Source organism: Suhomyces tanzawaensis, assembly GCF_001661415.1.
Source record: "Suhomyces tanzawaensis NRRL Y-17324 unplaced genomic scaffold CANTAscaffold_5, whole genome shotgun sequence".
Classification (NCBI taxonomy): Eukaryota; Fungi; Ascomycota; class Pichiomycetes; order Serinales; family Debaryomycetaceae; genus Suhomyces; species Suhomyces tanzawaensis.
In genome coordinates, this window is record NW_017963640.1 from 462,636 (window position 1) to 488,449 (window position 25,814).

Consider the following 25,814-nt stretch of genomic DNA (forward strand, 5'->3'; position numbering starts at 1 on the left):
GCGGAAAGCAGGTGGCGGTGTGGCCTCGTAGGCAGGAGGCAACAGTTCGCTGCTAGTAGCGTCTGGCATTGTGGTGGGCGACTATTAAGCAATGGCTGATATGCTGGTGATATATACACTTCTGTATTGTTGAAGTATGACCTTTGCTAGTTTAAGCCTCGCTCCTGCACTGAGCCCATCGCTCACACACGGCTGACTTGGAGCCATCAGTAGAGAAATGGCGATTGGGCCCAAGGAAGGCTTCACTCTATTTGTGTCCGTATCGCAATGAGTACGAGGATAGGCTTGTTGAGACAAGGTCCGTTGAAAAAGGTGGCATCGGCTGCACGATAGACCTTCCATATAAAGTGCTGGGCTCATCATGACATCCACACATCAATACTCTTCGCAAATAGAAAGTTGCAGATCAACATGTCTACACAGAGGAGAAAGCATGGAACTCCGAAAATACACGAAGCACAAAGAGCTCGACGCGTACTTCGGTCTATATGTTGCCAGGACTCAAATTAATCGTTATATTGTGTCGGTATACTATCGATCTATTAATTCTTACCAGCCTTCTTCTTGTTGGAAGTAGAGTTCTTTGGCAATTCCTTGACGTATGGGATGAATTCTGGCTCCCCTGGAATGTACTTTCTCAAGACTTCAGGCACAACCAAACCATCTTCCTTTTGGTAGTTTTCCAAAATACAGCACAAAGCTCTTTGGGTAGCAGACAAAGTAGAGTTCAAACAGTGAACATACTTCTTTTCCGATTGGTTTTGTTGCTTAATACCACATCTGATTTCCAAGTTACGGGATTGGTAGTCAGTACAGTTGGAACAAGAAACAAGCTCCTTGTATTCCTTTTGGAATGGGAACCAAGCTTCCAAATCGTACTTCTTAGCAGCAGCATTGTTAAGTTCACCGGAAACAATACCAACAACTCTGTATGGCAAACCTAAAGACTTGTAAAATTCTTCGGACAAACCAATCATTCTATCAAATTCATCCCAGGACTTTTCAGGTTCAGCCAAAACGAATTGTTCGATCTTTTCGAAAGCATGAACTCTGAAAATACCCCAAGCATCCTTACCGTGAGAACCAGCTTCTCTACGGAAACAAGAGGAGTAACCAGCGTATCTGACTGGCAATTGCTCTTGTGGAGACTCGAACCATTCACCAGCATGGTAAGCGGAGATTGGTTGTTCAGAAGTGGCAATCAAGTACTTTTCATCTTCACCGTCGATGACCTTGTACAATTCTTCGTCGAATTGAGATAATTGGGCAGTTCTAGCCATAACGTCCTTGTTCATCATAACTGGGGCTTGCAAAGGAGTGTAGTCGTTCTTGGCCAAGAAACTCAAACCATAGTTGATCAAAGCTTGGTTCAAGAAAACACCATAGTTTCTCAAGAAGTAACCACGGTGACCAACAATTCTGACACCTCTTTCTGGGTCGTAACCGTCCAATCTTAATAAGATTTCATGATGGGATAAGGAGGCTGGAGCACCGGTGGCAGAAGCGGTTTGGCTAACCTCGTAATTTTCTGGGGCCCAGGTTCTGACCAATTCGTTGTTGTCTTCATCCATGGAAACAACCACGGATTCGTGAACAATGTTACCGACTTGGTTGACCTTGAATCTCAAGTCAGCATCGGCCTTTTGTTCCTGTTCAACCAAAGTCTTCTTTTCTTCGGTTAAACGGTCCTTGGTGGCGATGAGCTCACTGGCATCTTCCTTGGCCTTGAACTTTTGTCCAATTTGCTTTTGGGTGCTGTTAATTTCCTTGTTCTTAGCATCCAAGTCAAATCTAATCTTGGTCCAGTTCTTGTAATCGTTGATGATTTCATCGACTAATTCGACCGAGGCACCTCTCTTCTTTTGAGACTCCTTGATCTTGTCTGGTTCACCACCCTTTTCGACGAGGAAAGCGTTGATATCTAACATTGTGTTGGTATTAGCGTGTTTGATGTCGTGAGTCAAAGTTTTCAAGATGGAAAAATGGCTGAGATTATGTGCAGGTCATAGGGCTAAGACAAGAGAATGACGATGCAAGAAAACGAAAACACATAAGTTCCGGCTTGATTCAAGTCAATCTTGTCCAGAAGATTGTCATGTTAGCCCTAGCCAGTTGCTCCGTCGTACCGTAGAGTAACAGTTTCATGCATTGGTCAAGAATAGTCGAAACTAATTCTCACGTGACACTGATATCTAATGTAGATTTGCACCTATAGAAACCGTCATGCAATCACTTCTTCTAGACAGGGCAGTCGGAGCTATAGGGAACGTGGAATTTGCCACGACAGTATCGGAAACATCGCTTTCTTTCCTTAAGCAGAATGCTCTTACCTCTGTGTTTCCTCACAATTGCCACCACAATGCAAGTGTGAATAGCATGTCTCTAGAAGGAGACAACCGGTTCCTTCTAAGTGGATGTGCCGACTCAAGTATCAAATTATGGGATTTACAAAGTCAGGAGCATAAAGAAGAAGTTGAACAGAAACATCATTCAGACTATGATAACTACGACTTTGACCATCCAGGGTCCACTTTCGCAAACATTGCTACCATACCGAGAAAGTCTGCTCATAATTTTGGGGTTTCAAGCATCCAATGGTGGCCCTATGATAGTGGAATGTTTGTTAGTGCATCTTTTGATCACACTGTCAAAGTCTGGGATACAAACGAATTACTGCCGGTGCATACTTTTGAGATGAATAATCGGGTCTACTCTATTGATGTGAATGGGAGCAAGACCTCAACATACTCCGTATCTGCTTTGGTAGCAGTAGGCAGTGATCAGCCATTCATTCGTCTTTTAGATCTTCGTTCTACCTCCAGTGCCCAAATGCTTACTGGCCATAAAGGAAAGACTCTATGCGTTAAATGGCATCCCCAAGATCCAAATATTCTAGCCTCAGGAGGCTATGATGGTGAGGTCAAAATATGGGATATTCGTCGTAGCAAGAGTTGTTTGGCCCGCTTGGATATGTTAAGGACAAACCTGCAATCTCTTCATTCGGACAATTTGACAAAAGCCTCTGTGAAAGCCCATCTGGGGCCGGTAAATGGCTTGCTATGGAATGAATTAGGGACAACGCTTTTTACGGCAGGTAACGATGACAAAGTTCGTGTTTGGGACATGGTTTCTTCGTTGGCACCTCCCATCAATAAATTGGTCAACTTCGGACCCTTGACAAGGAACAAGTATCCCCAATGCACACCCATGGTGCTCAACCCTGTAGCCGAAAGTGAACTACAGTATCTTCTTTTTCCTTCTGATACTGGTGATGTGTTCATGTTCAGAACTGTTGATGGAAAGATGGTATCAAGGCTTTCACGAAAGGGTACAAAAAACAACGGACGAACCACCTCAATGGTGAATGCGGGTGCATTTACTGGTACCTATTACTGTGGTACAATGGATGGAGAGATCATCACTTGGTCTCCTCACTGGGATACACCTAATCAACGTGATTTGATTCCCGAAAGCTTGGATATTGATAGTCATGAAAATCGCGATCGGTTGGCACAAGAAGCTAAAGATATTATCGACAAAGACTCTAATTTCAATTTTTAGAGTAATTAAATTTATTGATAACTTCAAAAGACAAGACCGATTATATTTCATTGGTGTGCCAGACTAATACTAAACAAAATACTCCATATTTTCTTCAATTTGCTAGCTCTATGGCAATGGTAGGCAGAGCAATTGACGAGCAAATTTGGTATTCCTGGTAGCCAGTTCTATACTGCTCTATCTGCCTTTTGCTGAGTTTTGAAAGAAAATCAATACCTCTCAATCCATCTAGTTGCCCAAGATGATATAACCGTATCAAGTGCTCAACATCAGATGCGATCCAAGGAAATTCTCTAAAATCACCACTTCGAGTTCTTTTAAATTGGTACCGGGCGTATTTAATCACGTTATCAATCTGAAACCCTATTAGGGCATTTTGAACCCTACTTTTTGATTCTCGAAATAACTTGAGAAGGATCGAATTCCCCTAAGATTGCTTCTAGTACTACACGCGGACTTTATTCGGGTTTCACATGAGGATTTAATAAGCTATTTGCTTCAAGGTTAGTCAGCTACGAGCTGTACAATAATAGTGACTTGGTATAGAACCGGTTAAATCTGGCAAGTTCCGAAAAATGTGTCAAAATAGTGCAAGATTTATACAGAACAGAAAACTTTAGTATTAAATTGAAAAACCACCAAACTACTCTCTGAAAGATCTATGTATATTCGTACCGTCCCTGCAGCAAGCCATGGATGTGTTCGTAGTTTCCTTGTGACATCGAGACACCCAACCCTGTTTCGTGAGCTTCATCCGTAGCACGTGATATCGGCATCACTATGGCTGAAAAAATGAAAACCGATTACCGCTAAATCCCTGTACTATCGATCTTATCCGATTGCTTGAGTAATCCATAATACCAATCATGGGCAAATTTAAGATACAGGCTCTACTCATTCCTGAGATCTACTTGACCTCCTCCGAGGAATCTGGTAGATCTACCTTCGGATCAACTAAACGATTCTTACACTTGGCCAATCCTAAGGACGAACTACATACTGTAATGGAAGCAATAAGTGCCCGTTTTAAGAAATTGTATCCCACAGAAGATGAATTGCAAATAGTGAAACTTCAGGATAGTCGCTTTTGTGACTTGGATCCCGACTATGTGTTAGAAGATGTGTTAGAAAGTGAAGACGTGTTGCGAGTAATTGTGAATAACACTTTCCACAGAGTACTACCAACAGCAACTCCATTGGGGAACAAATCATCAGACTTAGCCCAAAGCACACCTTTGTTGCCCTCGGCTCCTTCGCTCATTGATGACACTACCTTACCAAACAGTCGGAAGAGAACTCAAGCATATTTTGACCAAATCGACCCTCATATTCCCAGCAAATCAAGTAGAAATGCAAGTAACTTCCACTTGGAAGCTCCCAAACTCAGTGTCAAGAAGACCAGGAAGAAATCCTCGCCGGTGTATGATGCTGACGATAGCAATATCTCGTTACCGCCTCCAGAAATCGAGTCTAATCTCACTATTCCCGTCAAGCCATTCGTCCCAAACACCACTGAATCAAGTAATGGAAAGAGGAACGGCCGGATAACCTCAGGTATGTTGACCATGCCTATCCATACTCAATTAGAACATGATGACATCTTGCAATCTCCAAATAAAGAATATTCCGGTTCTCCTAGCAGTTCAATGAATTCTTTTACTAGTCTTGACGAGCTTCCTGAGCAATACACTGTCAACCCTAAGCAAAGTGGTGATCAATTATCGGGATCGTCCCTGGGCTCTAGCCCCGAGCCTCAGCAAACACAGAAACCTACTAAACCACAAAAGTCAAACCACAAGAGCAATGTCTCTGCTCAAGATGATACACTCTCGAAGCAGGAGATTCTCGATATTTTTAAGAAAGAAATTGTTAAGCCACAAGCTGAAATAAAAGGTGCCATTCATAAAAGTGCAACGAAATACAATAAGGTTCCTAAAAAATTAATTAAAAGCCTTGAAATAGACATGGTTGAAGGCAATACTGCGTTAGCTTCGATATCGGGTCCTAGAAGCAGAACTTCGAAGAGGTCGCTTTCGATTGGATCTAAGGATGCAACAAAATTGGATTCTGAAGACGATGAAGAAGATAGCGAATCTGTTTCGGACGACGACGAAGACTATGTCATTGCACCTAAGACTGGTTCAGCTAAAGCCGCTACTGTTCTTGTTCCTAAAGGCGGTAGTAGGAAGTCGAATAGATCACTTTCAACTGGATCCAAGGATGCTTCAAAAGTGGAAACTGAAGATGAGGTGGAAGATAGCGAATCCGATTCGGCAAATGAAGGCGGCAAAGAAGATTCTGTCAGTTCATCTAAGGTCGGTTCAAAGAAACCCACTGAAAATCAAATTACATCAAAAACTATTGCAGATGGAAGTTCCAAAAGTCAAGCTCCTTCTAAAACTATTGCAGATGGAGATTCTAAAGGTCAAACCCGTTCTAAAAATATTACAGAGAAAGCCACTCAAATTCAAGATTCTTCTAAGATTGTTGGAGATACAACCTCTCAACTTAGAGATCTGCCCGCTTTATTGAAAAACAATAAAGTTGCTAATACATCACAAATTCAGACAGACTCATCTGCTTCAAATAAGGTTAAACTGGCAAAGGCAGATAAGCCAAAGGCTGTCCCAAAGGAGAAAGCGGCTCCGGAGATAAATATAGACCCTGAATTAATCTCTCGTTCGTCATCTCCAATGAGTGGTGGGCAATCTTCCAATACTTCTGAGGCTGCAACTCCCTCAAAATTGAGAATGATTCATTTACTCAACAGACTTAGATCTTATGAGTCTCAGTTAAGTTCGTATAAACAAGGAAATAGTTTCACCCCAGATCTCCTTAGAAGAACGGAAGAAAAAGAGGAAGGTTTATTAGACCATACTATCAAACTAACCAGTGGAAATCTGAAAGTCCTCAAGGATGGTAAAATCGTTCAGCTGGACAAAAGTACATTGAAGTCCAATCTTTCAAGTGTCCCAAACTCCCCTTCTAAGCTGTTTTCTTCATCTAAAGGATCCAATATCATCAATTCTCCATCAAAGAGATTTGCATCGCCTTCTATTGTACCTGGCATTCAAACTTTTGATGCGGACAATTTGAAACTGCAAGCAAACAAGGAGCGAGTTGGCTTGGAAACCGGTGCTCTTGCATCTGTCAACGCTTCCAAAGTCGAAAAAGTTCAAGTAGAAAATGGTACTAGTGAGTACAAAAACATATCTTCAGCAGTGGCAGAAAAGCTCAAAAGATTCCCTACCAATGGAGCTGGAGATAGTCCATCACTCCCTAGGCTGCCCTTACCTCCCAGTAGTGTTCAAGTTCTGCCAATGATACAGTCTAGCACCTCAAATAAACCTAACCAGGGATCGAAGGAATCGACTTTGGAGCTCCAAGCTGAGCCACTTCCTCCAGCACAAGCGTTGGCTGCTAGTGTCAACACTAATAGCACTAAAAATGGTAAAGTTTTACCTTCAACAAATAAAGGAGCCGAATCAGTGCATTTACCACAAGGATCGATATCTCCCTTTTCTGCTGAAGGTAGCCCTACTCCTGCTAAAGGACTCAGCCATTTGGTTCCACTTAAAGCGCCTTCCCCTTCGAGAAATTTGAACACCAATAGCCCCATCTTGCCTAAAGAAGTGAAGGCTGTAAGCATTGATGCCAAGGGCGTTCAGAGTCCTGGTTTTCATATCACATCTAGTCAGGTACCAGCCTTGAAGGCAGCGACATTACCTCCAACTACTGTTCCATCCAACACAACAAGTCCAAGAACCTCAGAGAGCTCACAATCTAGCATTAAGAAGCTAAATAAGGTTACCCCACCAGCAAAGGCGAATGACTCACCAAAGATACTTCCAAAATCTACCCCAGTGACTTCTCAAAAATTGAAAACCCCAATAGTCCCACCGAAATCACTGTCTCCAACTGCTCCACCAAAACCAAAACAGGTTTCTCCGGCTAACAGGTTGGATGCCAAGAGAAAGTTTGATGCTTCTTCGGATGAAAGTGAATCAGACTCCTCTGATTCTTCTGATTCTGATGCAGAAGTGAGTGAAAGTAAAAGACCTCGTTTAGTTACATCAGTTCCAGCGGCAAAAAAATCACAATCACCTTTGGCTGCCAGTACTTCAAAGCCAGCTAACAAAAAGGTAACACCAACTACACCTTCAAATCTTGCGAAGTTGAAAACCCAAGCAACTACAGAGACCAAAGTTAAGCCAAGTTTACCATCAAAACAGTCACCCTCTGTCGTCACACCACCAGTTTCAAAGATTCCAGCGAAGCCATTTTCATCAAGCAAGATCAAAAAGCCAATTTTGACTTCGTTGGAAGACTTAGCATTGAGAGGAGTTCCTGAAGTTAAGGAGTCTGTTGGGAAGAATGTTCCATCCACATCTCAACAATCGAAAAAATTCAGCTTACCAGATGGTTCAAGCTCGGACGATGAAAGTGAGAGTGAAAGTGATAGTGAAAGCGATTCTAGCAGTGATAGTGATGACGACAATGAAGAGTCTGAAAAGTTCATTAGCATTAAGAAAGTTACTAATCAAACGCCCAAGAAGAAGGGCAATTTATTCAGTAGTCTTAAACGTTAGGACTAAGGATCCAGTCACCTACTGCATGAATTACTAAAAATGTATTATTAAGTAAAATTCAAACAAATTAAGCTGTAGACTTGTTCAAGTTACCTTGGGTTTCTTGAAAACCAAAGAACGACCCATAATACTAAAGGTCCAGTTGGCATAGCTAACTTCGGGAGGTAAGGTCTGAGTTATCACCTTCAATATACTTTCATAAATCTGTGCCACAAATTCTTCGGCAACTTCAGGCTGTTCTATGAACAATGCTCCCACATATGACTCAAAATAATCACCAAGAAACTCCTCTTCATAAATTCTGGTCTCCTCTGCATCTCTGTGCTCGTGTAACTCTCCAGAGAAGACATAGGTGAGGTAATCCTTTGCTATTACATCTGTGAAAACCGGATCATCCAACCCCATGTGAAGCTTGTATGCAATTGATAACTTTGAAAGTAATGTATTGGTTGCCAAAATAGTTCTTAACATCTGGTAGATGTGTGAGTGCATCCTGCTGTAGTCACCCGCAAGATACAACTGGTACAATAGCTTTGATGACTCCCGAGCCAAAAAGAAATCACCCAACCCATCAAGAAATGAAAGCTCATACCGGTAGATGCTATAATTCTTGGGGTTCAAATCATACCCGAACTCTGTCAACTGCTTGGCCACATTATGGTTTGGATTCAATAGGACGCGATAAGATTCCTTGTGCATTAACGCCTTAACGAGAAGTTCCTTGTTTCTTATTCTTGGTAATGGAGGCAAATAGATATGACTGTCCTGTGTTTCATATAAAGTAATGTACTTTGTCTCGTTATTGTATAACTTCATTTCATTAATTCCCACTGTGGCAAAGTAGTCCTTAAGTATGTTAAAAGAGTTTTCATCCTGCTCATCAAATATGCACCTTGGGTGATGTTCTAGGTATGACAACTTCTTGGATTTGATATAAATGTCAATAATCTTATCGGTGAACTCTTCAACATCAAAATCGGAACGGCACAGCTGTAAATAACCTGTGAAGATATACAACCACTTGGAGGTGCTTCCAATATTGTAATTGCAAGAAGTCATCTTCTCATTTTCACTCATAGCCTTGAGGTAAAGATTTGAGTTCGAAGACAAGAATATCAAATCTCGCAACTGCTTGGATGGCAAAGTGTCGTCACTCTGCAACTCCTTCTTTATGAAGGTAGTTATGTCATGTACCACTGCCTTGATTGTTCCACCTCCTCCAAGCAGCAACAAGTGGTTGAACTTTCTGTATGTAGCAAGTCTCAAGAGATCAGCTCCAAGGCTGTACAAGTGGCACTTGATCCACGGAGTGGCCAATAAATTGTGAAGTTCCAAAGGAATTAAGATAGAACCGTCGTTAGCCATGTTCTTAGTATGCATCTGTAGCTTATTGTAATAATTAGTTCCATGAAATCCGATTCGTTGCTTACTGGCTCGTATCATGTTGGGCCTGGTATCTTATCTTTATATAGGTCTGCAATAGTGACTAATTTGTGAAACCCAGGTGAGGAGTAATTTAAGGAATGAGTCAGGTTAGAGCCAGCTAGCAGGATTTTTGCGGCCAGAACTGGGAAATTTTAGATAGTCAATTGAGTGCTTGATGCGTTTGTGTGTTGTTTTGTCTTGCCTTTGGGAGAACTATGCTGCTGTTCTGTTGAATTCAAGTCGAGGCGTGACTGGATGCGATATGACTCAGGTGGGACGATATGGTTCCACTCTCGCTTTGTGAGTGTTCTTTGCAACTAATCAATATAGGATGAAACTAGATATGATACTCTAGAATATGAATGGCTGGTTCCCTCTTATCTGTTTCTTATCGTGTTTGATCCTGATGTTATCGTTCTATCGCAAGTTTACCCCAGAAAAAAACCTGATCGTGACGGGTTAAGCTTGTTCGCAAATGGGTGTATAGGAATTGTGACTATGAACCCGAACTGACTAGTTGATTAGCTGGACGTGCTGGTTCTGGTGTGGAATCCTATGATCTTAGAAACAACAGATCACCTGTCACATCATGGCTTATCCTTAGGGGGTTTGTTCTATTTACACAAAAGTGAGCGCGATTGCAAAAACGTGGTAGCAACCCCGATATGTCCCATAAGCATGGGCCACGGTTCTCAATAGCTGATCTACAGAGTCACGCTGTCGTAAGCAATCATGACTGCTCAAATACGAGATGCCTACATCCTACTTGTTTCCGCTCAGCGGATGGGATGCTACAGGTCACTGATAAACAGTCTAGATAAAGCTGTGATTGTATTGATTGAATACTATCATCTAAGCTCGAGTCCACCATCCTTGTTTAGACAACCAGGCTTAATCTGTTAGGCATTCATTAATTGGCTATTGTGACTGGCAAGTCATGACAAAGGACTGTACAGAGGGTGATATCACCCTCTACGTTGGTACACCCCCACTTCAACAGACGATTACTAAAGCCCTGTCTAACCTGTATAGCTTTTCCAGCTGGGGGAATGTTCGTGATATTCCCTTCTATTAGATTCAATGGGGTAGGTTTCTCACAATTCGTACATTATGCCCGAAAACAGAAATAGACTATCTATCACCAGCTAAGATTGTGCCATTGGTTTGGTATTTGCAAATCTACACGTTTTATTTGACATTTGTCTGAAATGGTGTCTGTGTTAGCTTGGTTTATAATTTCTTAGATTAAATGCAAAATTCTAGAATCTTGCCATTTTTTTAACTACAAAGCTGTTGGTACTCCTCATTTCATTTTCAGATAACTAATCTACAGAATAAGCCCAATACTGGCATTTGAAAGCATCTGTTATTGGAATCATAAACTAAAGTACTGCAAGGGGGGTGGGGGGAGGAGAGCGACTTTAGTCTTTGAGAGTTGCGCGCTCTTCTTGCTCAATCGCGAGTTCAAATTATAGAAGCCTATGCACAAGCCAGCAGTGCTGAAGTTTCAATTTATACATTGGAGAGCTCAGAATCTCTTTATCGAAATAACCTGAGAAATACTAGAAGTAGTTATCAATAGTTTCACGTGAGAAGTTTATTCAGTGTAGCCTCGCAACTAGTTTAGCTGAATTGAAATTTAACCATCAAATAAATTTTTCTGTCATGACTCGTGGACAAATGCACATAGTAGTTAGAGCGGCGTGACAAGAAGATAAATGATTTTGTTCTTCTTTGCAGCTTGGGAGTATCGACAATTTACTCTCAATATTCCCTATATTAGCCAATAAACCAACCACGATTAGCAACATAACATTATAAACCCATAGTAATGAGAAACTATTTGTCAATTATTTTCACTTGCAAGAAATAAGTTCTTTTTTTCACAATTTTTTTGGCAGCAATCTAGCTGATCTGAATATACATTCCATTCCATTATTCAACAAGATGCCTGCGTAGCGTAATGGTTAACGCGTTTGACTTCTAATCAAAAGATTCCGGGTTCGACTCCCGGCGTGGGTTCTTCTTGCGGTTTTAGCTCAGTTGGGAGAGCGTCAGACTGAAGAGATTCAGTCACAGTTAATCTGAAGGTCCTGTGTTCGATCCACAGAAATCGCATTTTTTTGCCCTAGAAAATCCCACAACATTAGTTGTACAATTTTTGTGCCAGTTACTGGTTTTACTAGTTAATACATTGATGTCGTTGCTAGACTTCTAGCTGTTCATTCATTCTGTATCTATCTATAATTAATCCTTTGGCTTCTTATCGATTTCAAAGTGTTCTATGCAAAAGTTTCTTAAGTCAAGAAACAGGGAAGTTAGGAATTGGTTCAATAAACTCTCTCCAATAATCAACTTGAAATTGCACAAGTAGAGAAAACCAACCTCAACCTTAAACAAGTCTTTCGGCGAAACACCCCCAACTGTAGCAAACGATTTCTGCTTCTGATAAACATCTTCTAGATTTTTGGTGGAACAACGTATCGATGCCAATATGAAGCGATATGCATTCATTTGTGTTAATGGAACTATATCAAGCAATACTGATAATTTGAACATCAACAATGCTGAGTGAATGTATGACGATACTGAAATAGAAGAAGAATAAGTCTTGATACGGAGTAAAAAGTCTGTGATCAGCAATGGTGGGAGCTTGACTAAATTGAATGATTTGAGGAGATGTGAGTTCTGAACCAAACGTTTATTCTTTTGGCACGAGAAGAACTCCTTCCTGAATCTCTCAGGGCACGACGAGTCGATAGGGGTCTCTACCTCGTCTAAGGAAGTGGATTTGACTAGTTGCTCTATTGGGACAAAAGGGGCGTCTTCTTCTCCCTCCTCATCCTGGGACTCTGGGGTGGCCTCGGCATACTGGCCGAAATCGTTCTCCGCAAGCGAAAAGCTCGAAGGTTCATTTAATTTGGTGAACTTTAACGGAGGTGAGCTCGGAGGGGTTGAGGAGTGAGAGTTTCCGTACTTCATTAGCCCGATCTGATCGATTTCGGGGGTCCTGACTGCAGAAAGTTCGATGCCAAACTTTGCCAATTGTGTAGCTCTGAACTGTTCGAACAAAGCGGGGTGTTCTTGCAATTTGATGATGTCTTGAAGGGTTTGGGATAATACTAGGATTGCATGGAATACATGGAGCTTGTTGATGTTTTTGATTCCGTGGGTCAAGTCAAACATGAGCTCGTCAATGCTGCATTCGTCCAAGCTGGTGGGATCATCCACGAAGGTCTCCACCGGCGGTTTCAACGGTATGTCCGATATGTCCTTGGAGTAAGTCATGGGTGGCAGGAGGGGTGGCTGGAACAAACGAGGAGATGGTGCTCAGCAAGTAGGTAGGTGTAGAATGTGATTTGATAGGGGCCAAGTAACACAAATAGAGTCTGGGGAATCACGAAGAATCACAAGGATGGATCGTATTTTAGATCAGTATTGTCTTTTTCTGGGGCTCAAAAAAGGAGCGTGGAGCGAGGCGGAGAGGCCAGGAACGAGGACGTAAAAAGTGGTCAGCGCTGACTGGGAACGAGTTAGGCAAGAAGTGAGGGCCAGACGTTACGGTGGAGGAATATGGGTCTGTCACGCGTGGTTAGCGTTGAGAGTTGAGATGTCAATTGCGATAGCCAATGTCGCGGTGTCATCGCACGAGGGAATGTCTGAGATTGGACCGAGACGGCCTCGGGACGCTATCACGTGGCCGGGCTCACGTGAGAACGGGTCACCCTTGCGATCTGGTTATTCTGTAGCTATCAGAGGGTGCAATTCGGCCAGATTTCTGGGCTGGTGGCAGTGCTAGTGCCATCCGTGTCCCAGCCCCCAAAAGTCTTGGACTGCTTGGCTACTTGGCCACTTGCTGGTTGGCCCGTGCTTGGCGTCATCACGTGGCGCCGTCGCCAGGTGCTGCGGCCCGTCCTTCGCAGGTGGCAGTCGTGTGCAACTGCTCATCGCTGCGGTGAGCTGCCACTACCGTGGTGGTAGTGGCGGAAGCACTCCAGCAGTCGCACCACCGCCCCAAGCCACGGGAGCAGTAAACTTCACCTCTCGCCACCTCTCGTCACCTCTCGTCACTCTACGATTGTTAGTAGCGATTGCGCTCGGAACCCCTACTGTGCGCGCTTCGCGACAATAATATTTCACAACGCGGTGGGTTTCTTTTTCAAGGGCTCCCCTACTATTTTTACCTTTGTTTATATGGTGTCCAGGTGAGTGTCGTGCCAGCTTGCGCCCATAAACTGCAAATCTTTTGTGCGCGCAGGCTCGCGCACTGACCCCACGGAAAGATCAGCACATCGGGGCCCACTAGAAATTTTCATTAGCCCGAACCTGCAAACCTCAGCCCCCAAACACTCAAACCTACAATCCCACGCATCGAAGCCTCCTAGATCGTTAACCGTTGCTTGTAATTCACCTCACCTTTTCTTTTACCACCATCCACTATCCAACAGGGCCTAGCACCCCGTGAGTGACCCAGCAACTTCCCTACGTCCTCGTTTCCACGTGCACGTATATCCCATCAAGCGACCCAGTACACCGGTGGTGCCGCTTCGATCCGCCCTCCGTTTCCTCCTCCTGGTCACTATCGACTCCCTGTGTGCTTCCCTGAAGAAAGGTTCCCCAGCCTCCACACTCGCTTACTATGAAGGTGTCCGTGTTGTCGGTGTTGTTGACAGCACTCTTCCTCCCCTTCGTCGCCCATGCCAGAAGAACACTTTCCGCCACCTCCTTGGTGACGTGTATGGAGAACTCCCAGATCTCCCCCACCTACTTCAACGTCACCTTTAACCCTGACGACAGGTCGTTGAAGTATTCGCTCGACTTATCCACCAGTTTGAGTTCCAAGGTCATTGCCGAGGTCGAGGTCTATGCCTACGGGTTCATGATTATCCACAAAACTGTCGACTTGTGTGATCTTGGCTGGAAGCAGTTCTGCCCCATCTTCCCCGGTACCATGCAAGTGGAGTCCATCGAGTACATCTCCAAAACCTACGTCGACGAAATCCCGGGAATCGCGTTCTCCGTGCCGGACATCGACGCCGTGGTCAAGGTTTTTGTCCGTGATGCCGACACCGGAGTCCAGCTCTCATGTCTCCAGTCCTCGTTTTCCAACGGTAAGACCATCAACCAAACTGGGGCTAAGTGGGCCACTGCAGTCATTGCTGGTTTGGGTCTTTTGATCGCCGCCATCATGTCCACTTTCGGCAACTCCAATGCAGCATCTCACATCTCAGCTAACTCGGTGTCTCTTTTCTTGTACTTCCAAAGTGTGGTCGTGGTTTCTATGCAGCATGTCGAGAGAATCCCTCCCATCGCCTCCTCGTGGTCTGAAAATTTGGCCTGGTCTATGGGTTTGATCAGAGTGGGGTTCATGCAAGATATCTTCAGGTGGTACGTCCAGCTGACTGGTGGTACTCCTACTCTTTTCTTGAAGGGTACCACCAGACAAATCTTGGTTCAAAGAGCTTACAACTACTTGTCTGAGTTGCACAAGAGGGCCACCGACATCAGTTTGAAATCGAACGTTAACTTGATCGTCATGAGAGGTATCAAAAGAGTCGGTTACAATGCCCGTATTGAGTCCACCTCCATCGTCACTACTGGATTCACCTTCTTCTTCATCATTGGTTACATTTTGGTGGCTGTTTTGGTGATCTTCAAGTCTGTTGTGGATTTGTTGGTCAGATTCAACAAGATCAATCCAAACAAGTTCTATACCTTTAGAACCTCCTTCAGTGTTATTTTAAAGGGTAGTCTTCTTAGGTACATTTACATTGGTTTCACCCAACTAATGATCTTTTCACTTTGGGAGTTCACTCAAAATGACTCCCCAGCGGTTATTGTTCTTGCTGTCCTCTTCATTCTTCTTGCATTGTCAGTTATCGGACTTTCATATTACAAGACCATTCAATTTGGAAGGCGTTCTATTCAACAGTACAACAACCCTGCAGCTTTGTTATACGGTGATCCAAGAATTTTGAACAAGTATGGTTTCTGTTATACTATGTTCCATGCTGAAAAGTACTGGTTCGGAATTGTCCTTATTGGCTACAACCTTTTGAAAGCCATTTTCATTGCTTTATGCCAAGCATCCGGAAAGGCCTCAGTGGTGGTATTATTCATCCTCGACTTAGCCTACACCATTTTCTTGATTTGGCAAGCTCCTTACTTGAACAAACCAACAAATGTTTTGAACTATTTAATTTCGGTTGTCACTACCATTAACTCCTTCCTCTTCCTTTTCTTCTCTGATTTATTTGGTCAACCTGCTGCTGTGGCTTCCATTATGGGATGGGTTTTCTTCATCCTTAATGCCGCTTTCTCGTTGATCTTATTGATCTTGGTTATTGTTTTTGTCGGATTGAGTATCATCTCCAAGAACCCAGACGCCAGATTCGCACCTGCCAAGGATGATAGATTCTCTTTCCAGCAAATGAATTCTGCTAAACAAAGACAAGGTACCAAGCCAGATGGTACTCCATACGACAATGGAGGTTTCAATGAAAAGGATGGTCATGGCAATCAAGAATTAGCGGCTTTGGGTATTGCAGCCCAGGATCATTCTAATAACTGGGAGTCTGAAATGTACAAATTAAATTCCCCAGGAATTGATGGATCCAACAATGATATGTTGACTCCTTCCATGCGTCAAGATGATCACTTTGGAGATACTTCAAGTGGTGATAAGGAAGTCGAAGACTCGGAAGCTACTCTTAATCACCAATTACTGCAGAAAAGCAATGGTGGTTCCTTGGGAGCTAAGCTTAAGAATTTGACTCGTGGCTTATCTATGAGATCCAATAAAGAAAAGGCTGACGTCAGGGCCGAGGCACCAAAGCACAAGAATATCACAAGATTGAGCGACACATTGCCGGATGCTAGTTCGATGCCTTCACCAACTCATAGTCATAAACATGATTCCAACACCCCGATAAACTCAAATTGGGAAGTTTACAATGAAGGCCACGATGTGGTCGGAAATGGAAGATACAATGAACCAAACTCACACAGCACTCATAATAGAAATCAATCTAACATTTCAAACATGTCTATGGAGAATGGGCCACAGCGTGCAAAGGGCTTTATTTGAACTATGCATCCAATCACTGGTGCTCCAATGCAATAAAATACGTAAAGAATTTCGGTTAGAAGTACCTTTCTTCCTCCACTACCTATTTTTCCATTTTCCTACGTTATATATTTTGGGACCTGTTCTACTATTCATTTCTGACTGTTGCCCTGCAACTTTTTCATGTATCCCTTATACTAATAAAAGCATTCGAAACTGATCTGTAACTAGCTCCAAAACATTTGAAGTTGTCTCAAGTACTCTTTACCCTTATCAGTCAGGGCAAGTATAATACTGAACTTTTGATCTTTCGTCATAATTGGCAAGTTTTCTGCCACTGACCTCAGGGCCGGCTCACCTAATCCAGACTTTAACATTCGAATATTGAGCAATTTGGCAAAGTATGCCAAGTTAGCGCTGGCAACCAATTTTCCAATGAAATTAGATGAACGCCCCACTGTTCGAGAAATTAAATCGAGCTCATAGCGTTCGTACTTGTAATTTTCATTAACATCAATACCTTTGGCCCAATCTAGATTGTTAACCCCTGAAAATCTTAAATCCAACGGAGATGGGCTAGACAAATATGGCAATGAATGCTTGACTGACGCAGTTTTCACATCAAATTCCAACCATTGGATGGTCATATCTTGTGCAATCAATGGCAGAATAGGAATTGATCTCGAGGCTTCACACTTGAATTCTAGCGAATAAATCGGAAGGTTATTTGTAATTTGCTTAAGAACTTCGTTTCTGTGACTTAAAGGCACTGGGCATTCGAACAATCCCCCTACAAATGTGCCAGGCATGTAAAATGTATAGTTTCTTTTAGCATGCTTCCTTCGCCGAGCCATCTTGTAACACGCAACCCTCTTCTCAATCTGCCGTTCTTCAGACTTTTCCATCCCCAACCAGTCCGACACAGGTAGGATACCATTTAAAATGGTCACTTTATCCGTGAAAGCATCGAAGTTTGTTTTCACCACTTCCTTCCAGCCTACTAGGGGAACTTGATTGGATTGGGTAGTATTTGGCAGAATGCTTGGGAGGTCTGGATTTTTGGTGGCTGGCTTCAACATGCAGAATGGTCTTTCCCAATCAATGTCAACTGTACTAATGGATTGGTAGGAGTTTCCATAGTCGTTCTTCCCGTAGTTGCAGTGATCTAAAGAGACTAGGTGAGTGCTTGTTAGGCCAGCGAGATCCAAATGGTGAATTCGATTTATCTTAAATCCTGAAAATACATAAAAGTTGGACAGAGAAGGATCACAGGTCTTTGCTTCTTTGAACAACCATGAGCCCATTACCTGTCCAAAGAGCAGGACAAAGAGAAATGGCAAAACCAACATATGGTAAGTTGGTGTGCACAGAAACATATTTAGCAGCCAGTCTCAGAGTGATGCACGTGACCAAATTCTCATCTCTGAGATGAGGCCGATGATATGCAAAAAATTCAACCTCACCTCACTAACAGTGGCACTACAGCATGGACACTCAACAAAGTAACAAGGCCCATCGAGGGGGGTCGTCGAGAACCACAGCAAAGAAGAAGTTGCATCAAAATGGACTGAACGCAAAGGCATTCGCTGTGAATGCCCCAAGAAAGTTGGAAAGGCAAGCCAGAAGATCTCAAGATGTTAATGAAAAAAAGTTGCATGTGCCGATGGTGGATAGAACACCTGATGACGATCCTCCACCTGTGATTGTGGCCGTCGTAGGTCCACCAGGTACCGGTAAGACCACCTTGATCAAGTCCTTGATCAAGAGATTGGCCAAGACCACCCTTACTGAAATCAAAGGTCCCATCACCATTGTCAGTGGTAAGAGAAGAAGATTGACCTTTATTGAAGTAGGAAATGACTTGAACTCTATGATTGATGCTGCCAAGATTGCTGATCTAGTTTTGATGTTAATCGACGGTAACTACGGACTTGAGATGGAAACCATGGAATTCTTAAATATTGCCCAACATCATGGTATGCCTCGTGTTCTAGGAGTAGCCACGCATTTGGATTTGTTCAAGTCCCAGAGTACCTTGAGGACCTCAAAGAAGAGATTGAAGCACCGGTTCTGGACTGAAGTCTATCAAGGTGCAAAACTATTCTACCTTTCGGGTGTCATGAATGGAAGATACCCAGACAGAGAAATTTTGAATTTAAGTAGATTTATCTCAGTTATGAAGTTCAGACCTTTGAAGTGGAGAAACGAACATCCCTACCTTTTGGCTGATAGAATTACCGATTTAACACATCCACAAGACATAGCAGACAATCCAAAGTGTGATAGAAAAGTAGCTATCTATGGTTACTTGCATGGTACCCCCTTACCTGCTCAAGATGCCCATATTCATATCACAGGTGTTGGTGATTATCATGTTCAGTCTGTCGAAAAGTTACCAGATCCATGTCCAACCCCATACTACGAGCAAAAATTGGATGAGTTAGAAAGAGAAAAGGCCAAAGAGCAAGCAGAAAAAGAAGGTACAGTGGCCAAAACTACCAGAAGAAGAAAGAGATTGGAAGACAGACAAAAGATCATCTATGCCCCAATGTCCGATGTAGGTGGTGTTTTAGTCGACAAAGATGCTGTATATATCGACGTTGGAGCTAAGGAGTCCTTTGCTCCTGGTGAAGAAAATGATGGAGAAGGTGAAAGATTGGTGACTGATTTACAAGAAGTCCAAAAGACCATGGCCGAGAGATTCGAGGAAGGTCCTGGTTTGCAATTATTCTCTTCATCCAAAGCATTGAATGAGGTCGATTCCGAAGAAGAACAGGAAGAAGGGGGCTTGTTATCGGACCTTGAAGAAGAGGAGCAAGAGAGTAACGGAAATATCGGAAGAACATCCATGAGAAAGCCAAGGATCTACGGTAAATCGGTACAAGAAGACGACGAGTTTGACAATGAATTATCTGAAGATGAAGAAGATGAAGAAGGTTTGAGAGAGCCCAAGTTAGTTGAAATTGATTTCAACAACAATAAGTATAAAGAAGATGAATTGGAATTCGTCGAGGATTCTTCTTTATCTTCGGATGAGGATGAAAATGGCTACAGAACTACAGCCAGAAAGTTGAAGGCACAAGCTCAAAGAAGATGGGATATTAACAAGATCCTCTACTTAAATAATATCGAACCTTCAGAAGTCATTAGAAGATGGAAAGCAGAACAACGTGTGGAAGAAGATGAAGAAGAAGAAGACATTGAAGAGGACGATGATCAATTCTTTAAGAAGAAGTCAACTCAAGAATCGAGTGCAGACTTGGATCAATTTGTCCCATCATATCCTTCTGTGGATGAACTCAAAATTAAGTTCAATGCTGATGCTACCAGTGATGACGAAGAATACGAGAATGGATACAAATTCTTGAAGTCAAGATTCTTGGTTGCTCCAAAGGTTGGTGATAGTAATGGGGAAGATGGTGATGGTCAAGGTGAGGGTGATGACGATGAGGAAGTGTATGGTGATTTTGAAGATTTGGAGGATCAAGACAATAATGCAGATGAAGGCGACTCCAACGAAGACGACTTTGCCGACTTCGATGCAGAAGAAGAAAATGACGAGCTTGATGAACAACCAGAAGAAGAAGAAGAAGATGATGATGAAAACATGACGGTTGAAGAGAAGAGAAGTCTTAATGCAACTAAGAAAGCAAAATTACAGCTTCAATTCGAAGAAGAAGAAGATCGTGAATTTGGTGCAAATGACCCTGAAGGTGACACCGAGGCCGACACTTGGTACGAATTTCAAAAGAACAAAATGGCCAAGCAATTGGAAATTAATAAAGCTGAGTATGAACAAATGGACCAAGCTACCAGAATCAAAATTGAAGGTTACAAAGCTGGTTCTTACGTTAAGATTGTTTTCAACAACATTCCTTGCGAATTCATTGACAACTTACAGCCAGAATATCCCCTTGTATTAGGTGGTCTTTTGGCTACTGAGTCCAGATTTGGAATAATGAACGTCAGAATCAGAAGACATCGTTGGCACAAGAAGATCCTTAAATCTTCCGATCCATTAATTCTTAGTTTGGGTTGGAGAAGATTCCAGACTTTGCCAATATATACTACTTCAGATTCCAGAACCAGAAACAGAATGTTGAAATACACTCCCGAGCATGCTTACTGCTTTGCATCTTTCTATGGTCCTTTAGTCGCTCCAAACACGACTTTCGTTGGTTTCAACTTGGTTGATAACCAATCTACCACTGGTTCGTTCAGAGTTGCAGCTACAGGTATCGTTGAAGATTTGAACTCATCTGTTGAAATAGTCAAGAAGTTGAAATTGGTTGGTTTCCCATACAAGGTTTTCCGTAATACAGCTTTCATCAAGGATATGTTCACTAACTCTTTGGAAGTCGCTAAGTTCGAAGGTGCATCTATTAGGACTGTCTCAGGAATAAGAGGTGAAATCAAGCGTGCCTTATCAAAACCTGAAGGGCACTTCAGAGCTACTTTTGAAGATAAGATTTTGATGAGTGATACTATTTTCTTGAAGACTTGGTACCCGGTCAAGGTCAAGAAGTTTTACAATCCAGTGACTTCTTCGTTATTGAACAAACACACTGAATGGAGAGGAATGAGGTTAACCGGTCAAGTGAGAGCTGAACAAAATATCGCTACACCATTGAACCAGGATAGTGCTTATAAGAAGATCGAAAGAGTGGAAAGAAGATTCAATGCATTAAAGGTTCCAAAGACCGTCAAGGCTGCATTACCATTTAAATCCCAAATCCACGAAATGAAACCCCAAAAGAAACAAACCTATTTGGCCAAGAGAGCTGTTGTTTTAACAGACGAAGAGAAGAAGGCCAAGGACTTGTTGCAGAAGATTGCAACAGTCAGAAACGCAAAGGAAGCCAAGAGAAAGTCGAAGAAGGAGGAGAAATTCAAGGATAGATTAAAGAACTTGGCTAAGAAGGATGAGTTAAGGAAGGAAAAGGAGAAAGAACGTAAGAAGGATTTCTTTGCAAAGGAAGGTAAGAAGAGATCATTAGGATCCAGCGAAGGTAATACTGAAGCTTTTGGCAAGAAAAGACGTGCATAGTTCTATAAATTACAAATAACAAGTTACAAATACCTGAGTGCAGATTCACTTCTTGATTGTAAAAAAAGTTTAGTATGATTATCATAGTTCACCCGAGCACACAACTAGGTGAGGGTTTGACATTGGTCTATCATAAATAGCAATAGCTTACTTATCATCTTCAGTTACGAACTACATAGAAAATAATAGGTGTTGTACTTCCAGAGTATTTTAGTCCTAGGAAGTATCTAACTTCTCTTTCCATAGCCGGCATAAATAGAATATGATCTGATCACAAATGATATTCAATCATTCTTTGGCAATCTAAATTCACCAACATTCCATCTTCACCCCAAATGATCTTCATTACATCGTAAAACTCCCTGGCATAGAATAATTGAATACCATACTTGTTAGAGAAGAATTCTTCAACCTGATTCATTTTGAATTCTGAAGATTCGTTATCTTTCAATAATTCATTTACCAAACCAGAATCAAAACCTCCTTCTTCTTCTATCCTTCTTCCGTATTCTTCAATCAAGTCCTTTCTATTTTCCCTAGGAACAATCATTCTTTTGATGTGGCCACTTAAATGAGCACCCATCATCTTTTCTTTTACTCCACCAATAGGTAAGACCAAACCTCTTAAAGTGATTTCACCAGTCATAGCAATATCTGCTGGTACTGGTTTATCCAAAAGAAGAGATAAGAACAGCAAGGCCATAGTGATACCTGCAGATGGTCCATCTTTGGAAATAGAACCCATGGGTACATGTAAATTAATCTCCAAGTTGTTGAACTTGTCAATTAAATACTTCTCATCTTTCTCCTTAGTATCCAAGATATTTCTGTAGATCAACAGCTTGATGAAAGTCAAACCAATTTTAGCACTTTCCATCAAGACTTCACCTAGCCTACCAGTCATGTTCAATGAGCAGCCTGAATTGGTATTCGATGGATTACCAACCCTTTTGTCAAACCCGATACTTTCAAAGACTAAGACAGAACCGGAACCATCAGAATTGTACGACAACCCATTAACAATACCTACCCTTGAGTTCGAAGTGATTGTTATTTCGTTGGCAGTGATGTCACCCGAACTGTATGGAATACCCAAGTACTTTGGTAAGTCATTTTCATCAACTCTTGGGTCATAAGTAATATCAGTGCCCAAGCTCTCACAGTATTCAACAGCTTTGAAACGGCAAATAGTAGCTAATCTGCGTTCCAAATTTCTAACGCCTGATTCCCTTGTGTAGTCAACGATAACTTTCTTGAGTGTGGCTTGACTGATGCTGACATGATCTTCAATGTTTGCAGAATCTGGGAATCCATTTCTCTTCACTTGCCTAGGCAAAAGATACTTCTTACCAATTATTAACTTTTCGTTGTAGTCATAGGCACCGACTTCAATCAATTCCAATCTATCCAACAATGGCCTACTCATCAAGTGAGGCTCATTAGAAGTACAGATGAAGATAACTTGTGATAAATCAACTGGAAAGCCAAGGTAATGATCAATGAATGTATTGTTCTGTTCAGGGTCCAAGACCTCCAATAAGGCTGCAGAAGGGTCACCATTAAACTTATTGACACCCGAGTTTCCACCAATAACTTTATCAATTTCATCCAACAAGATAACTGGGTTCATCGATCTGGCTTTTCTCAATGATTGAATAATCAAACCGGGCATAGCACCAATGTAAGTTCTTCTATGTCCTCTGATTTCACTCTCATCTTTGATTCCACCCAATGAAATTCTCTGGAAATTCCTTCCCAAAGATTTTGCAATTGATTTTGCCAAGGAGGTCTTACCGGTACCTGGTGGGCCAGTTAACATAATGATTGGAGACTTGTTGTTCTTAGAAATTTGGATGGACTCATTAGTCTCATTCTCGAGTCTACTTTCATCAATCGATGTTTTGATCTTGGTTTGAGCTTGCCTATGAGAAAGGGAGGTTTCATCATTATTGGCGATGACTATCGAAGATCCTTCCAATCCCTTGTCTGGTTCTTCGGTTGCATCAATTTCTTTAATCTTTGGAATATTGTTATCCCTCTTAAACTTGTTAATGTCCTTTTCTGCATTGATTCCCAATAACTTTAATACAACCAAGTACTGGATCAATCTTCTTTTGACGTGCTCCAAACCATAATGATCATCGTCTAATTGCTTCTTTGCAACTTTCAAATCAATCTCCTTGTTAGATTTGAATTTAGTAACATACTTATCCCAAGGGATATCCATAACGATCTCAAGGTAATTTCTTATGACATGAAAGTCAGAGTTACCACCACCACCAGGCTGTGAGGATGATTTAATACGTTTGTAATCCTTGGTAATAAGCCTCTTCGAATCTGATGATAAGGTTGAGATACTGGGCAACTTATTTTTGATAAAGTTTGTTATTGCTTTTAACTCATCGTCATCATCATCATCATCATCTTGGTCTTCATCATCTTCACCTCTACGAGTGATGGCTTTTGTTGGGGCATTTCCCCCTTTTACTCGAGACATTGATTTGGTTCCAGGCTTGGTAGTCATACCTTCCAAAACCAAACGAATTGATTTGAGCTGGTTCGCTACAACGTTTGCTTTTTGGATGTTCGTGGCTTCGTTGTAAAACCAATGATTGATGAATGAATTGTTGTACTTTAAATTTTCAAGAATAGTCATTAATTGATTTGTCATATGGTTGATCTGTTTAGATCTTTCAGGTACGCCAATCTTGTTGAGTAGCTTCAACTTTTCATGGTTTGGAAAAGGCAAGATTCCACAGGTTAAATCGATTAATCTGAGATAAGACTTGTTATCGATTTTGAATTTGGTGTCATCCGAAGAAAATTGGCCATACAATTTTTGCAAGCTAATGAATGCTTTAGTGAAGTCCTTTGAACCCACCAATTGTAAATAGAGGGCATTTGCTAACGGATTTAATGTGAGCAAATCTCCGCCTTCCTTTTTCCCTAATTTAGGGGCAGAACCCTTTTTGTTATTGGCAGTGTTGGAGCTGTTCAGACTCAAGGCTTGACGATAGTCCACGATGAAATCATCAATGGCTTTAAATAAATTGTAGCTGTTTTTGCGCAATGTACTGAACTGCGACTTCAAGTCTTCCACGTCTGAGTTCCAATCGATATCAAACAAGGATTCATTGGCCTTGATGTCCTTGACCTTAACTGCTCTGGTTATTCCCTGGAGGGTCAACTTGATGTTGGTGACGTCATCGGTGATTCCTACCACTCTAACCACCGTGTCGACATTATTGGCAGTTTTTGGATCAATGGCAGGGTTGCTTGGGTCCTTGATTTTGCCCAAATTGGGCTTGATTGCCAATGTCAACCAGTCAAAGCTAGACTGGGGGGCGGTAGGGTCGTCGTTCTTGGAAGAGATTGAGGAGCCTGATCTGAAGCTGGTTTCGGCCTGGAAGAAGTGCTCGATACCCGAGGCCGCTTGAGGCGAAATGACGGTTGGGTTAATCAAGCGCTCGTCGTCATCGTCGGAGCGGGCCTCGTGATTGTCAAAGTCGTACTCGGCGAGTAGGTTCTTGATCACAGACACCGACGACACTTGGTCTTTGAATCTGTACATCAAGGCGGCAGCCTTGAACCTCAGAAAGGTAACATTGTAGATGATTCCTGGGAGCAACACCAAGTTGGAATCCAACTTGTAAGTGGGCAAAACGAGCTGCTGGGTCTTTTTTCTGGAGCGTGCCATGGTGGTCGTAATGGGTGGAAGTTGTTGGTGGAGGATGGTTATATATGGAGTGGACTCAAAGTCACAGTCACGGGTGAGTAATTCCAGCGATAGTGTGGGGGAACCGAGGCAGTTGCGGAATATCAGATGATGTGCGAGGGGTGGGGATTCCGTCCTCGAGCCTGGGGTTCTGGCTGGGGGCTTCTCCGGCAGGTACTAGCGTGCTGTAGGGATTCTGGATCTGGACCGCCAGCAACTATGCCAGACGATGGGTTCAGTGGGAGCGTTGGATGTTAGTAGTCCTGGCGGCTACAGTGGGAGATAAGATGGTGGCAAAAAGGTGGTTATGAACGACAATACCGAGGTTGGCAACGGTGATTCAGACACTGCTGGAGGGCTCAAGCATGGGTAGATGTAGGAGTAAATGCATTAGTGGGCCAAGAAGGGTCT

General features: G+C 42.4%; 9 protein-coding genes and 2 non-coding genes across 11 annotated transcripts; 6 read left to right on the forward strand and 5 right to left on the reverse strand.

Annotated features, from left to right (window-relative positions):
• Positions 1 to 305: 305 nt before the first annotated feature.
• On the reverse strand, positions 306 to 2,075 carry SES1 (serine--tRNA ligase). Its single transcript, XM_020207831.1, has one exon. It carries the CDS (start codon positions 1,926 to 1,928, stop codon positions 543 to 545), a length of 1,386 nt encoding a protein of 461 aa, XP_020063573.1. The 5' UTR covers positions 1,929 to 2,075; the 3' UTR covers positions 306 to 542.
• Positions 2,076 to 2,223: 148 nt separating this feature from the next.
• CANTADRAFT_53467 (uncharacterized protein) lies at positions 2,224 to 3,561 on the forward strand (the record flags this gene model as incomplete). Its single annotated transcript, XM_020210215.1, has 1 exon — positions 2,224 to 3,561. The coding sequence occupies one exon, from the start codon at positions 2,224 to 2,226 to the stop codon at positions 3,559 to 3,561; it is 1,338 nt and encodes a 445-aa protein (XP_020063574.1).
• A 433-nt stretch (positions 3,562 to 3,994) lies between these two features.
• On the forward strand, positions 3,995 to 8,192 carry CANTADRAFT_266448 (uncharacterized protein). Its single transcript, XM_020207830.1, has one exon. The coding sequence runs from the start codon at positions 4,428 to 4,430 to the stop codon at positions 8,148 to 8,150; it is 3,723 nt and encodes a 1,240-aa protein (XP_020063575.1). The 5' UTR covers positions 3,995 to 4,427; the 3' UTR covers positions 8,151 to 8,192.
• A 42-nt stretch (positions 8,193 to 8,234) lies between these two features.
• Positions 8,235 to 9,515, reverse strand: CANTADRAFT_52449 (uncharacterized protein; the record flags this gene model as incomplete). Its single annotated transcript, XM_020210083.1, has 1 exon — positions 8,235 to 9,515. The coding sequence occupies one exon, from the start codon at positions 9,513 to 9,515 to the stop codon at positions 8,235 to 8,237; it is 1,281 nt and encodes a 426-aa protein (XP_020063576.1).
• A 2,009-nt stretch (positions 9,516 to 11,524) lies between these two features.
• Positions 11,525 to 11,597, forward strand: CANTADRAFT_t149. The gene has a single exon. It is a non-coding gene; the product is annotated as a tRNA-Arg (tRNA).
• A 6-nt stretch (positions 11,598 to 11,603) lies between these two features.
• CANTADRAFT_t150 lies at positions 11,604 to 11,693 on the forward strand. Its single transcript has one exon. It is a non-coding gene; the product is annotated as a tRNA-Phe (tRNA).
• Positions 11,694 to 11,774: 81 nt separating this feature from the next.
• On the reverse strand, positions 11,775 to 13,184 carry CANTADRAFT_26545 (uncharacterized protein). The gene has a single exon (XM_020207795.1). It carries the CDS (start codon positions 12,861 to 12,863, stop codon positions 11,823 to 11,825), a length of 1,041 nt encoding a protein of 346 aa, XP_020063577.1. The 5' UTR covers positions 12,864 to 13,184; the 3' UTR covers positions 11,775 to 11,822.
• Positions 13,185 to 14,214: 1,030 nt separating this feature from the next.
• On the forward strand, positions 14,215 to 16,662 carry FLC1 (putative flavin adenine dinucleotide transporter; the record flags this gene model as incomplete). Its single annotated transcript, XM_020210217.1, has 2 exons — positions 14,215 to 16,030; positions 16,067 to 16,662. The coding sequence occupies 2 exons, from the start codon at positions 14,215 to 14,217 to the stop codon at positions 16,660 to 16,662; spliced, it is 2,412 nt and encodes an 803-aa protein (XP_020063578.1).
• Positions 16,663 to 16,874: 212 nt separating this feature from the next.
• Positions 16,875 to 17,960, reverse strand: CANTADRAFT_28419 (uncharacterized protein; the record flags this gene model as incomplete). The annotated part of the gene is made up of 1 exon (XM_020208246.1): positions 16,875 to 17,960. A coding segment is annotated over one exon (1,086 nt), but the record flags the coding sequence as incomplete, so codon positions are not given.
• Positions 17,961 to 18,108: 148 nt separating this feature from the next.
• On the forward strand, positions 18,109 to 21,735 carry BMS1 (GTPase). Its single transcript, XM_020207796.1, has one exon. The coding sequence runs from the start codon at positions 18,128 to 18,130 to the stop codon at positions 21,686 to 21,688; it is 3,561 nt and encodes a 1,186-aa protein (XP_020063580.1). The 5' UTR covers positions 18,109 to 18,127; the 3' UTR covers positions 21,689 to 21,735.
• A 224-nt stretch (positions 21,736 to 21,959) lies between these two features.
• CANTADRAFT_22461 (uncharacterized protein) lies at positions 21,960 to 25,385 on the reverse strand (the record flags this gene model as incomplete). The annotated part of the gene is made up of 1 exon (XM_020206821.1): positions 21,960 to 25,385. One exon carries the CDS (start codon positions 25,383 to 25,385, stop codon positions 21,960 to 21,962), a length of 3,426 nt encoding a protein of 1,141 aa, XP_020063581.1.
• Between the last annotated feature and the right edge of the window lie 429 nt (positions 25,386 to 25,814).